The sequence below is a fragment of the Plectropomus leopardus genome, chromosome 14 (assembly GCF_026936395.1).
Source record: "Plectropomus leopardus strain MGB_pleo_1.0 chromosome 14, ASM2693639v1, whole genome shotgun sequence".
Taxonomy (NCBI): domain Eukaryota; kingdom Metazoa; phylum Chordata; class Actinopteri; order Perciformes; family Serranidae; genus Plectropomus; species Plectropomus leopardus.
The window spans coordinates 31,424,465-31,439,229 of NC_142189.1; the positions used below are offsets into that span (position 1 = coordinate 31,424,465).

At 38.7% G+C, this 14,765-nt stretch overlaps 1 protein-coding gene across 1 annotated transcript in view; it reads left to right on the plus strand.

Annotated features, from left to right (window-relative positions):
- Positions 1 to 1,124, plus strand: part of LOC148187558 (uncharacterized) — a 5,407-nt gene extending 4,283 nt beyond the window's left edge. The window contains exons 3-4 of the mRNA XM_088087579.1: positions 137 to 468; positions 587 to 1,124. Coding sequence (XP_087943705.1) covers positions 137 to 468; positions 587 to 815 — 561 coding nt within the window. The 3' untranslated portion in view covers positions 816 to 1,124. The remainder of the gene's footprint in view (positions 1 to 136; positions 469 to 586) is intronic.
- The last annotated feature ends 13,641 nt before the right edge of the window (positions 1,125 to 14,765 follow it).

The window sequence follows — 14,765 nt, forward strand, 5'->3', positions numbered from 1 at the left end:
AACTGTGACTTTGTGATATCTATGAAGTTGTTTCTGCATCCATCCAAAAGTATGTTGTTAAATAACATGTTGACTGGAGTCTGACATCCTCTCGTGTGTTTTTGACCTTCAGGTGCGGACTTCTGAGCCTAAGCACCAGCCCTTTGCTTCTGCTGGCCCCCCTCCCCAGAAGAGGAAGCGGACCTCAGTGGCTCGTCCTTCCAATTCTTCTGAGACTCCTGAGGTGGTTAGTTCAGTGTCCACTCCTGAGCCCTCCACCTCAGCTGGTGACTTTGCTTCTCTTTTGAATTTTGTCCCCAGGCCGTCTGCCACCATCCTGCCCGAGGACCTGCCAGCATGCTCTGATGTGGCCCCCAGCCCCCAGCCCTCCACTGCTGCGCCGCCTGACGACGCCCCTCTGATGATCCACAACCGGTCTGTTGAGGAGTACCAGAGGATCTACCATGAAGCCGTGGATGGCATGCTGAGGTAGGCTGTCAAAATCATGACTTTTTCAGTCAGATCATCTGCTTCAATAATTTTTATTTCAACTTTTTCATCATATGTATCGTCATGACTTCATTTGTGTTTCCTCTGCTCCTCTCAGGTTCAAGAATGGCCGGCTGCGCCCTTACAGTCTGGCTTTGGGTCGTCGCATGAAGCAGCAGCTGTGGGAGCGTCTGGAGCGTCCAACGTTCACCGAATCAGTCAATGAGGACGGACTGGTTTGTGTGGACGTGTCATACGGGGCTGGGAACCTCCCTCCCCTGTATGACATGGACGTTTCAGGTGAACCCGAGCCCTGGACGCCACCTCAGAAAAGAGCTAAGAACTAAATGTTTCTTACCTAAGCTCAAATATGTAAATATGTAAATAGTATTGTCATGTTAAGCATTATAGTTTAAAGTTAAGTATTATAGTGTGAAGTTAATAGTGTTAAGTTTTACGATGATAAGTTAAGTATTAAAGTGTTAAGCTAAGTGTTATGGTTTAAGTTAAGTAGTAGCTGTGTGCAGCAAGACCTCTCCACCTTTGTCACTCTACTGCAGAATTAACTTTATCCAGGTCATCTACTGCCACCATCCTCTGCCAGCAGCCACCCAACTGTCTCTGCTCTCCTGCTCCAACCTGCACAAAAGCCTCTAGCAACCACCTTCAGGTTTAAACTCTGCCACCTTCAGCCTCTGCAAGCCCTGCAGCTGCCACCTCCACCTGCAGATTCTGGCAGACTGCTGCCGCTGAGCCTCCGTCTACCACCTCTAAAGTGTCCTACTCCACCCGAAACCAAGAGCCTCTCACAGCCACCTTAATTTTTAAATTAGTGCTGTCTTTAAACCTCCTCATACAACCTCTGCCAGCAACCTGCAGCCGCCTCCACCTGCAGATTCTGGCAGACCACTGTTGCCAAACCTCCACCTAAAGCCTCTCCCAGCAATCTGCAGCTTCCTCCACCCTCAGATTGTGGCAGACTGCTACAACCAAACCTCAATCTATAGCATCTGTCAGCAATCTACAGCCGCCTCCACCTGCAAATTCTGGCAGACAGCTGCCGCCAAACCTCCACCTTCAGCCTCTGCCATTAATCTGCAGCCGCCTCCTCCTGCAGATTCTGGCAGACAGCTGCCACCAAGCCTCCACCTTCAGCCTCTGACAGTAATATGCAGCCACCTCCAACCTCCAACTGCAGACTCTGGCAGACTGCTACAACCAAACCTCCATCTACAGCCTCTGTCAGCAACCTGCAGTTACTGCCTCCACCTGCAGACTCTGGCAGAGCGCCGCTGCCAACAACAGATAGAAAATCTGAGGTTGGAGCTCTCTGTTGTTTTTTCAAGCCTTGATGGACTTCACAAACAAGATCCACCAGAATCTGATAAAGGGCCCTCCTCACCCATCCAATCCCCTACCTCTCCCCTACCTTCTGTTTCTCCCTCAATCCCTCCTTTCTCCATCCTCCCCTCTGTTTCCCTTCCTCCCTCTCTCATAATAATATAATATAATATAATATAATATAATATAATATAATATAATATAATATAATATAATATAATATAATATAATTTAAATAAAGTATTAACAGCAGTTTGCAGTATGTACAGATATTAATTTATAATATATATTTCTACACAGTAATAATAATAACAATAATAATAATAATAATAATAATAATAATAATAATAATAATATAGTAATATTAATGATAATATCCAGAGGAAAATATATTAAAAAATAAAAAATATAAGTACGAGTAATATTATTATCAATGCTTCTATACTGTACTATACTATACTATACTATACTATACTATACTATACTATACTATACTATACTATACTATACTATACTATATTAAGTAAAATATTAAACCAAAAAAGACAACATATACATTTCTGCAAAAAAATAAATAAATAAAAATAATAATAATAATAATAATAATATAATAATGCTACTACTACTAGTAATGATAATAATAATGATGATAATACTGCTACTACTAATAATAACAGTAAACAGAGGTGTCCTCAATTTGCATTGTAGGAGTCCAAAGCCAAAGCATTAATTATTAACAATGGGAAAGGAAACTAAACAATAAATAGGAAACATACATTTCCACACTATGATAATAATAATAATAATAATAATAATAATAATAATAATAATAATAATAATAATAATAATAATAATAATGATAATAATAATAATAATAATAATAATAATAATAATAATAATAATAATAATAAAATGTAATATAATATAATTTATACTTTACTTTACTATGCTACACTATAATATAAGTAAAATAATAAACCAAAAAAGAAAATATATACATTTCTACAAAATAATAATAATAATAATAATAATAATAATAATAATAATAATAATAATAATAATAATAATAATAATAAACAGAGGTGTTAAACCAAAAAATCCACACACACAAAAAGAAGATTTAAGACCTGAATTTACATTTAAGGAGTTCACAGCCAAGATATGAATTATAAACAAAAGGAAAGGTATAAATGTAAATAAACAATTACATAGATAACATATAAATTTATCCACAATAATAATAATAATAATTTAAAAATAATAATTATAAGAATACTAGAATGATAATATAATGTCATATATTATAATATAATATAATATAATATAATATAATGAAATACTATGTAATATAAAATAATAAAGTATAGTGTAGTAAATTGTATTGAAATAAAATAATTTTAATGGTATGCAATATAATGAAATGTGATGCAATATGATGTAATTTAATATAATATAATATAATGCTAGATAATGTAAAATAATATAATATAATATAATATAATGCTAGATAATGTAAAATAATATAATATAATTTATTATCCTCTCCGAGAATCGCTACCTTAACGTGGTGGAGGGGTTTGTGTGTCCCTGTGATCCTGGGAGCTGTATTGTCCAGGGCTAGTTAGACCCTGGTAGGGTCTCCCAAGTAATCCCAGAGGAGGGGCCAGACTAAGAGCGATTCAAAGAATACCTCATCCTTCAACTCTAAAGATGTAGCAGAATCAAGGACAAATTCTAATTTTATTTCAAAAACTTTGTTTGAAAAATGACTAATAAATCTACCTTCTGCTAACTACCTGTGAACCACTGATTAGAGGGAAAAGAACAAATGATCTGCATGGTCGTATGGTTTGGAGGACTTCTTGGTATTTTTGGGTACTCTGTTTGAAAAACAGTTTTGCTAAATAATCACGGTTCTCCGACACCTTCTCATCGCAAGTTGTCACATGTTGCTGCTGGAACTTCACATCTACATGTTACATTTTAAATATCCTTTTGTGTCTGCTGTTTACTTCCCAAAATGGCACTACTGTGATGTCAACGAATGCACATGGTGACATGACATGGCATGTAGTTGTGTTTAGGCAACAACAGCACATGAAAACCAACGCTGGGACATCAGCAAATGCACATTCTAGCACAGATGGTTAGAATCAGGCAATGAGGGCACATGAGCTTTATCCCAATTCGGAGGCACCTCCGAAGGCCGCATTAACGGTTGTTAATTGGGACCTTCGGATTTCCTGGTTGCGTCACCAGATGTTCCCCCCACAACAGTGGATTCCTGCTGTCAAGGCTCGCCAGAGAGAGAGAGGGAGAGGGGGGACACTAAAGCAAAGAAATTATTTTATTTTTGAAATTTACTTTTTATTTAAATTTTGCTGGAGGAGGATGACAAGTGCCTCTGTCCGCGTCGGAAGCTGATTTTTCGCGCAGTAGAGCCTCCGTCAGCGGGCGGAGCACTCCGCTGCTGCGGGCAGCACAGCGGGGCTGCTACCTGGCTACGTGTTAGCATTACTAACGTCACGTATTATGAATGAAATTATGAGATTTTAATGTCCCTCTAAGTTTAACATATCTGGCGTTTGATTAACATTAAGTTAAATCAACGCTCCGATCTCCGCTCTGTGCCGCCATTATTTTTGAAGATCGCGGGGGCGCAAGGAATCTTGGGAAATGGAAGGCCGCGAAGGATAGTAGCGATGTGTCCTCCAAACAGAGGGAAAAGAAGGCCGCATATGTGGGCTGCGAAAGGAGGAGTCTTCGAATTGTGACCAAATGGGACAGCCCTCGCGCAGTGCTGTGACGTAATCGGCCTTCGAATGCAGCCTCCGAAGGATGCAGACCCTGAATTGGGACACAGCTGTGGTAAACTGCAGGGAAAAAAAAAAGACAGGAAGTGAACATCAGACTCTGGCATACATTTTTACTGGCAGCATTCCAACCCAATGCTAAACATCAGCATATCATGCTGCTGCAGCAGGTGCCATGCAGCATGTGTAAGCAAAATTTGGCTTTTGGCTTTGGGATCTTACACCGAAATCACTGCAAACGTGGAGGATGGTTAGGATTAGGGGGAAGGGGGTACATGGTAACATGTAGAAAAAAAATGTCACGTTCCGACGAGAACCCAACACTTCCACATGAAAGTCCAGGGTTTGTTGTACCTTTCCACCACCCCTCTCGCCTTCTCTATAGATTCTTTCTGGCAGTGTTCTCACTTGTTGCCATCCTGTCGCCAGCCACACGAAAGCTGGCTCTTGGTGTCACAACCTTCCACCAAAAGCACTCTCAGTGCGGCAGTTTTTTACAAGTTCTGAACAAGAATAGGCTGATCCTCCTCACTGAAATGCACAATGCGGGTTTGTAGAGCGTTCTCTGCAATTGCCTTATCTTGAAAACTGACTGCCTAAATATGCTTCAAAAAACTAGTTTCTAAGGCAAGTGTTTCTAAGGCTATGTTGAGTCTGCAGGCAAATCAGGCATCCTGAAGACAGACTGTCTGCACTCATTGACAGACTGTCATTTGCAAGAGATCAGATCTGATCTGTTGCATCCACACATCAATGCTCTATACTGACTTATCTGCATGGGTTGCTGTGGTAACGACGCAAGCGTCAATACGTGCGCTGGTGACGCAGATTAACAACACAGAAGTATGAACAGTAGAAAAATGGAGATACAACATCATGGCCATCAACATCAACCACATGATTAAGATTCTTTGTTGGAGTTCTTTGTGGCAAATTAGCTATTTTGAGATTTAGCAATGAGGATATGTAATAAATAAAAGTTCACCAACCTCCCTCCAAAAAAAGGTAAAGATCCCAGATTCACTACAGCACTAGTTTCTCAGTCCAACAAACTGCACCCACGTTGACCCACTGACTCCAACTGTTTGCATCTTCAATCCTGAAATACTGCACACTGCTAATCAGCAGATTAAGCTCAGGTGTGCTCGGTCACTTGCTGCACCCTCCTGAGAAGGAGAGGAGGGGGGCACCTGGAGAAGCACACACACACACACACACACACACACACACACACACACACACACACACACACACACACACACACACACACAAATAGTAATAATAAAAATAAATAAAACTTTTTCGATTGACTACTTTCAGCTACAAAAACCACTCAAATGTCAAAATGTTATGCTCTTCTACATTTTATTCTTCAATGCTATAAACATTTTTTTTTTTCCTTTTTTGAGCTAACATCAGCCTTTTTCTCATCTTCAGTTTAAAGCACTTCAGCTTTCAGATTTTCACACACATATATGTATGTGTGTGTATATATATATATATATATATATATATATATATATATTTGTAATTATCATAATTATTTATTGGAAATTATTGTACAAAATAATAATCATTTTTAGCATCTTTTTTCAGGCCATTTCCTCATTTTTTTTAAATTTCTTCTTAAGTTCCTCATTACTTTTTATCTGTTTTTGAAAGACGTCAAGCCAATTTGCTCTTGTGTTAAAGCATTAGTAAAATAATAAAGTCACATAGAGTAGTACATCTTTTACTTGCTTACATATTTATTTATTTAAATGCACATATAGTGACGCAGATGAGACATGTCATTTTGTTTTAATAATGAGGGTGGACATAAATTAGGGACATGGGGTCCTCCCCCAGGAATTTTTGTGTATCAAACTAAATTTCCTGCATTCTTGTGAAGTTTTCTGCATCAATTTACTTTGGAAATATATTTTTATTATTCTGGGGAAAACACAAAATAGAGGCAGTATGACAATTCAAAATAAAATGGCAAACAATGCAGTGGGAAAGGAGTTTTACGAAACACAAACCATGATTACACTGCATACTTGATAAATGCTCAAAACTGAGCGAAAATAAAATGGAATGATGGCTGAATAGTTTGTCAAACTATTTCTTACATGTGAAACAATAAAAAAGCCTCTTAGCTGCCATCATTCCAGCTTCACACAGTAAATTATGATGAGAAAAAGGCTAAAACATGTCGAGATTTCAAATCTGTCTTAGTAACACTAGTTGACGTCTTGACCTTCTCTACGACTTGTTTCTTAACACTGGAACTACAAGCCAAACCATGAAAAAAAATCTCCTAAATCCATCTGTCAGCATGGAGAAGTAATTTTCCAACAAGCATTTCATGGACAGAGCCGTGCAGAGGGAGTCCAAGGCTAACCTCTCAGGTTTACATGAAGTGGAAGTTCACTCTCAACCACTGAAACCACACATTTTTCTAAATTTGATATTATAGCCCTATAGAAAGTCCCATTAGTCACAATAAACTGATAAAGAAGAAATTAATGACCTGACTTTACAAAACACTAAAGGTTCTGTGTACGGCAGTTATGACTGACTACAATGTAGTCCTTGCTTTTGAAGCCATATTTACATACATTGTCAGTGTTGTTTTAGGCCATCCAAACAAAACTTTTATCCTCTGGTTGAACCACTTCAGCATTGTAAAATCTGGAAAGATCACATGCACTGCAGTGCAGTCCCAGTGAGCAACTTTTGGTTCGAAAAAAATTCTGAGAATGGCATAATGCAACCAATGCGATGTTTTAGTAACATAAGTAAGTACATTTTTTTTTTTTTAAATAGGACTTCTCACAGAGAGGACTCACAAAGTGCTTTACATAGGATAAAAGAAAATACAAAATACAATAGAATATACAACCAATAGAATAACAATTTAAGCACAGAAAACAGGACTGCAATCAATTATAGTCATAAAAATAAATATAGACATATAGTCACAATCATTTGGCAAACATGTCTAAACAGAAGCGTTTTTAGCAACTTCTTAAAAATGTTCACAGTGGGTGCAGCTCTCAAGTCCTGTGGAAGAGTGTTCCACTATCTAGGTGCAGAGGCTCTATCACCTTTAGTTTTGAGCCCGGTGCGAGGGACAGCCAATAGGTCCCGGTCAGCAGACCTCAGTGGCTTGCTGGAAGTAGGTCAGACAGACAGGCAGGAGCCTGACAATGCAGGGCTCTATAAGTAATAACCAGAACCTTGAACTGGATCCTGAAATTAACAGGAAACCAGTGCAAGGAGACCAAAACAGGAGTGATATGGCATGTTTTTCTGGACCTGGTCAGCAGCCTTGCAGCAGCATTCTGGACCAGCTGGAGGCGGTCTACAGATGCTTTATTGAGGGAAGTAAAAAGAACATTACAAATAGTCGAGACAAGAAAGACAAATGCATGGATAATCATTTCCAACTCTGAGTGGGATACAATGGACCTGAGTTTTGCAATGTTTCTAAGTTGGAAAAAACATGTATGGGTCAAGGACTTGATGTGTTTGCCAGGGTGCATAGTATTTTCTGAAGCAAATTGTCTTTTAGTTCCCAGAATGTTAGGGTAGCATTCTCTATAAACATAAAAAAAAATAAAATAAAATTGGTAACATATCACATTACATTACATTTGTCGGAAACAGTCTCATAAACCGAGATCTGAACCATCAGTTTCCAGTGTGTTTTTTGTGGTTTTGAAAATGAGTTACTCAGTAAGTATTCATGGGCTTAGATTTGCAAGAGATTTTCTTGGTTAAATTGATAGCTATTTAAAACTAACATAAAGTCAGATTTTACACTAAATGTCATTATGCTATTAATGATAGACCTCACTCTACTTGACATTTTAATGAGATTTGTTTCTGATGGGACACATTTGGTCCACCTCCCATGGCAACAGCCATTTATTCTAGTTGTCATCATGTGATTTCCTGCTGTTCCTCCAGGAACAGACTGACACTAACCAGTAGCAGGGCCATGTCCTCTCAAAGAATACTGCACTCATACTCTCCAGACCTTCGGACAGTGGCAAATGGTGGAAGAAATGAACATCCAGTGGAAAAAAAAAACCCCACTTCTAATGTGTTTGAAAGTCGAAACAAAGACAAGGAGATAGGAAGCAGGGAGGTTTATGGGAAATGTGAGCCTTACGAGAAATACGAGCACTGACCATCCCTAGCATAAGCAGTGGGAACTGAGCCATATTCTTCATGTAACTCTACTGGAGAATCACACTATTATTACGCTGCATTTTTAATATGTTGAATGTGTTAAACCTTTAAGCCAGTTTTGTCCCACAGTACAGAGTCTATCAAAAATGATAAGCAGTGATAAAAAGTAAGGTTTTTAACAACACAGTTAACCACTCCCTGATTTTTTTTCGGGACAAGAAAACATAGCACTTTATCTATCCTGAGGGAAATTATTGTGCACCAGTTGCGGAAGGGAAGGGTGGAAAAATGCAATGTTACATTAAATATAAAGAAGGTGCCAATTTCAAAATATACAAATACAAAAAAAAACAAACAAAAAAACAGAAAACAAGTTAAATAAGCATTTCTCTGCTTGAAGGATTGTTTTTTCACAAAACAAGGCTATGCAGTAGAAAGACAAAAGGAAAAGTTGGTGCAAAAGGAAACAGGTGAAAAGGGCTGTAGCATTTGCTTTTACTCAAGAGGTAGAAAACCTACAACTACCAGAATGCACTTCACCACACTGCGCTGCACAGGAAAAAAAAACTCCAACACTGGCGGATGATTCATTGTAAAATAATATGGTGGCTGGCTGATAACAAATGATCTTTTTTTTTTTACAGTAAAACAATAAGCTAAAATATGTTTCTGAAAACATTTGAGCCTATAAATGGGCAATGCAGTAAAAGAATGTTAGTTCATATTTGATCAGCAATGCTTAGTTTTACTGTTTGATCTCAGTTTGGTATGATTGTGGTCTGAGATCGAGAGAAACAGGGAAGTGAGGGACCCAGACACAGAACACAGAACATGCAGGGATCCAGGCTTAGGATACAGATAAGGATAACCAGACACATGACACGGACTGGATTTATCTGCTGATTAATTTATAGATTGAATGGTTTTGTAAATATTTTGAAAATAGTGAGAAATGCTGGCACAATTATTGATTTTCCATCCATCCATCAATATCTGGATGCAGGGGTAGCAGGCTGAGCAAAGTACCTCAGACCGCCAGCTCCTCCTGGGGGATCTCGAGGCATTCCCAAGCCAAGGATATAGCCAAGATATATAATGCCTCCAGAATGGGTCTGCCTCTGAGCCTACCTAACAGTTGGAGGTACCCAGAAAGCCTGCAACAGGAGGTACCCAGGAGGCATCCTAACGGAGGAAACTCATTTTGGCCTCTTGTATCCGTAATCTCATTCTTTCAGTCACTATCCACAGGTCATGACCATGGGTGAGTAGTGGGATGTAGATGGTAAATTGAAAGCCTTGCCTCCTTGTTTAGCTTCCTCCTCACCATGATAGTCTGGCACAGCAATGACATCACTTAAAAAAAAAAAAAAAAATCACCTAAAATCTATGAAAAACAAGCAAATGCAAAAGCAAAAAATCCTTGCATTTTTGAATCTGGAAGCATTTTATTTGTGCATGAATCAACCTCACTGATTATTATTATTAATACTTGCCCATTAATCACGTAACTGATGAATCTTTTTAGCTGCATTTTCATATATTTTGTATGCTAAAACCTTTTTTATAAAGGAAGTAATACGTTTAAAAAAAGTAAAACGTTTAAAAAAAAAATTTTTTCTTATAAAGTTCTTAGTTGAGTAGAACAAGAAAATGGCATGAAATTACAATTATAAAGTACCTCATATGTTTATTTAAGCACAGTACATAGATAAATGTACTAGGTTACATTCCTACATTGTCCAGTAGAAGTGACTTTACTTTCAGCATAGGTCAAACAAAAGATCCCATCAGCACAATGATTCTGCTGCTGATCCTGTTTAGGGAACAGCAGGGCCTGAAAGCAGCAGAATCATGAGTATGTTTTCAGTCGTACTCTTTACAGCCTCCTAGAGGTGCCAGATGGAGTATAGACTTGTAGGCTTGTTGATGACTTTGGTAGAATCGCAGAAAGTTTGATGTAACAACAAACACCGCTGCTTCATTTGTATCCCAAAACTTCACTCTCCCATTGCTGTGAGCCAGATGTTAGAACTGTAAGAAAAAGACGAAAGGTCCATACTTAGCTCATGAGAAACCTGATTCCAATAAGTGCATTAGCCTGACACTCCCATTATATCATTCTTGTGCATTTTGTAATGCCCCGTGGGCTGACTCTACCCCGTCCAAGACTGGACCAGCAGCTCAGTGGTCCAGATGGCAGCATGCCCAGCTGAGGGGGAAGTGGCTGCCTACATCAGATCCTGATGTGGGAAAGCTGACAGATGGGGCTGCAGGAGTCCTGGCCTCCTATTGTGGAGTCCTCAGAGACTTCTGACAGCCATAGAGAAGTTTATTAACTTGACCTCTGTGGATGCTATTTTGTTCACAGTCATGAAGCAGAAATTAGCTTAGTAAAATGCAATGTGTTTTTAAAGCACAAGTTTCATTTTCATCTCTGTTTTCATGTTCCCACAAGTTGTTTGGATGATTAGAAATATGAGGCCTTAGTTACTAAATATGGATGTGTTGCATCCCGAGCTCCAGTTAGAACTGTCTTATTCACTGCATGGGTATCCTGTTCTCCAAAGTCATCAAATACTGCCACTTTTGCAGGTATTTTGACATAGGATCCTAACACCAAAAGCCATCTTTTGCGGCTGTATGATATACCACCAGCTGAAAGCAGAGCTGAAAAGAACATTTCACGGTTTTATGATACGCTGCTGGACAGCCAAACAGCCAGAATGTGACAATGCAGTGTGAAAGCACTTTGGGTGGTCAATAACACTAGAAAAGGGCAATACAAGTACAGTCCATTTACCATTTAGTAAGTCATATATTTTCAAACATATTAACAAAACAGATCTTGTGGATATTCTAACTGTTGTTTTAAAGTTGCAACAACTTGACAAAATTAAGTAAATGCAACTAGATCTTGAGTAAACTTTACGGTTAGATATAAAGTTAAAATAACTTAAGGGTAATAGTTATAATTAATTACTGTTTTCAAGGCAATCAAATTAAGGCATCCTGTTGTTACAATGATCCAGTTAATTAACTCAGTTTTAGTTAATATAGCTTGCACTTAAAAACCCTCCATAACCAACTCCATCATTTAGAGAAACTCAAAGTGAAGTGAAGTTGGCAGTACAGTCACCCCTCCAACATGTACCCATGTATTTCAACTTTAAGACCTTCAATTTCTTTAGGTTAGTGCCTACAGCTAGCAACTTTTTGGTTCTAAAGAACATTCTGCTAACAGTACAGTGCAACCCATGCAATGTTTTAGTAACGTTTTCAGCTGCAAGTTTTCCTTTAGTTATCAGAATGTTCTTCTTAAAGTTAGGATAACATATCTATAAATATCAAAAAATGAGAAAAATGTTCTTGTTATTGTTAAGATATCACATTACATAACATGTTCTGAATGTTCCTTTGAAAATGTTTTCCCGTTGTTCGAGCAATCTTATATAAAAGCACATTCTTATAACATTACCTCTTAGTCAGCATTTAACAGCATATAGGAACATTATTTGAAATGATTAACATCTTTAAAAGGTTCTTTGAACATTAAATTAAAAGCTTTTCTTTAAAACATGAATGCAACGTTTAGGTAATAGGTTAGCCAGTGTTGTAGGAACTTTCCCTGCTAGCTGCGTATGTTGTATATTCCAAAATGTATAGGCTACTCATGAATCTGGGGTCAGACAACACTCCAGCATAGAAAAACTGAACTTGAACTTTAGAGAAAGTTGGGGGAACATAAGCCCAGCAGCTCATGAGGGCCCCAGGAGCAACAAACCAGATTAGCCTAATGCCCGCACTGATTTAACATCACATGCTGCCAGAATCCCCTTTTTCATTGGTTCATCCAGAGCAACACAAACATCCACTGCCAGTGAAGCTCCTAAACTAACTTCTGCATTCACACCTGGAGTCAATGCTCAACTCAACTAATCTCTATTAAAATGAAAAAAAACAAAAACAAAAACAAAAAAAAAACAAACTCATTTGTATTAGCAAAACATTTTGTTAGATTCCCTGCCTCTGAGGTTTGACTGCTTTCAGGCGTTGTCCCAATCATTGTTTTTTTGGCTTTCGTTCCATGGTTGGGTATAATTGCTTGGGCTGACTCAGCCAACCCACCACAATTACTGTTTATTAAATCTGGCAACCAATGACTCAGGGAGGTGATGGCAGGTTAACTAATTGCCATAGCAACACTGAAAGATGATGATGATGATGATGATGATGGGAATGTTTAGAAATGTTAATTGCAGGTCTGAGGTCTAATTTTATATTGCGTATCCAAATGGGCCTCAATGGAATTGCCAGTCACACTGTGGCCGAAATGATTGTCAGTATTGTTATTGTTATTATTACACCATGCACTGCACTGCATTGGTCTTGTTGGAAAGCATTGGCACACCATCATGATATAGTAGCAACAAATTCTCAGCCAACATTATTGATGCAAAATTCAGTCCATGGTGCACTGCAATGTGCACTGTTTGTTCTGTATTTGACACTACCTTAAGACCAATTCATATTTTCTGCTTGTTTGTGATTATCTGCTTTGTTTTGCATGACATAAATGTCGTCATCCACGCATGTCCACAAGTTCTACATGGACCCTTATGCATATGTGTGCTTGCAGCCAATTTTTTTGTGTCTGCACAGACTGTTGTGGAAGCTATAGCAAAAAGCAAATTGCAAAATATTAGTTAAAGATAAAATTAAAATTGCCTAAAAAAAATAAAAATGTCCAGAAAACCATATTTATTTATTAATCATTTTAATCATACGTTGAAAATTGTGTTAGAGCAAAAAAAGCACTTTCTTGCAAGGTCTTTTACCTGTTTTTTTCTTCATCTTTTTTTTTTTTTTTTTTACTTTTCTTTGTCCTTATTTTTAGGTAATTTTCTGGGAACTTTTAACTCATTGATCATTTCTGGGCCATTTGAATTCGTTCAGTTGCTCATTTCCCTAGTACCTTGTTTTTGAAAGTGGTCAAGCCAATTTGCTAAGGTTCGAAAAAGGGTTAAGGAACCGCAATTTTTTACGTAAACACATTGGTTTTACTTTCCAGCCCCAGAGATTGCCGCTTGGTATTTTCTTATCTACCCCCTGCCGTTTAATCTATATACTCTGTACATTACTCTGCACTTTGCAGTGACTTTTGCACTTCTAGTTTGATGATAAACTGCATTTCATTGTCTCAGTACTTACACCATGCAAAATGAATGTTTTTTTTTTAGCTGAATCTAATCTAACGTAACAGTTTGGGGTCCTATGGAAGTTGGACTCCAAGAGGCAGATAAAGGTCACAGGGTCATAGTCCTACCATGCATTTATTGAAAAAGATGACTGACCCCAAACAGGAGAGATCTCCTAAAAGACAGCCACTCCAGCACTGGATGATGTCGGTATCAGTGGTACTGCGTAAGCACATACACACGTGAAAAGAGAGCTTAATAACAAACTGTATGTGTGGCTTATTTGCTCTACCGCTTGTTTGTTGACTCTGCCTTTCCTCCTGTGCAGCCCTCAGCTCACATTCCCACTGAGCCGGGTCTCATCCTGTGCTGCGCAGAGACCGGCCAAAGGAGCCTTGACCAGGTCCTCCTTTCCACAGTAGTCTGAACATTCACTGATCCCCGGGCAGGAGGGAGCGATCGCAGGGTGAGCGGTTCATGCACCATACATGCTGTAACAGGAGGATACACTCTGGAGGTGGCTGAAGGCTTCCTGTAGCCCGAGACGCAGCGCTGCAAGGTACGACAGAGGGATGAAGCAGAGTTCAGCAAGAGGAGATAGGCCCATCCAAAAAAAAAGTCCCACATCGAAGTGTTTTCTCTGAAAACCTCTGAGACATTCGAGATAAGTTTTCACCCCGAGATGCATCACAATGTCTTCCCTGTGCTTCCCCCTCCTCGGCCCAGCGAGCAGTGGCTACAGGAAACTCCACGACCTGAGGAGATGGTG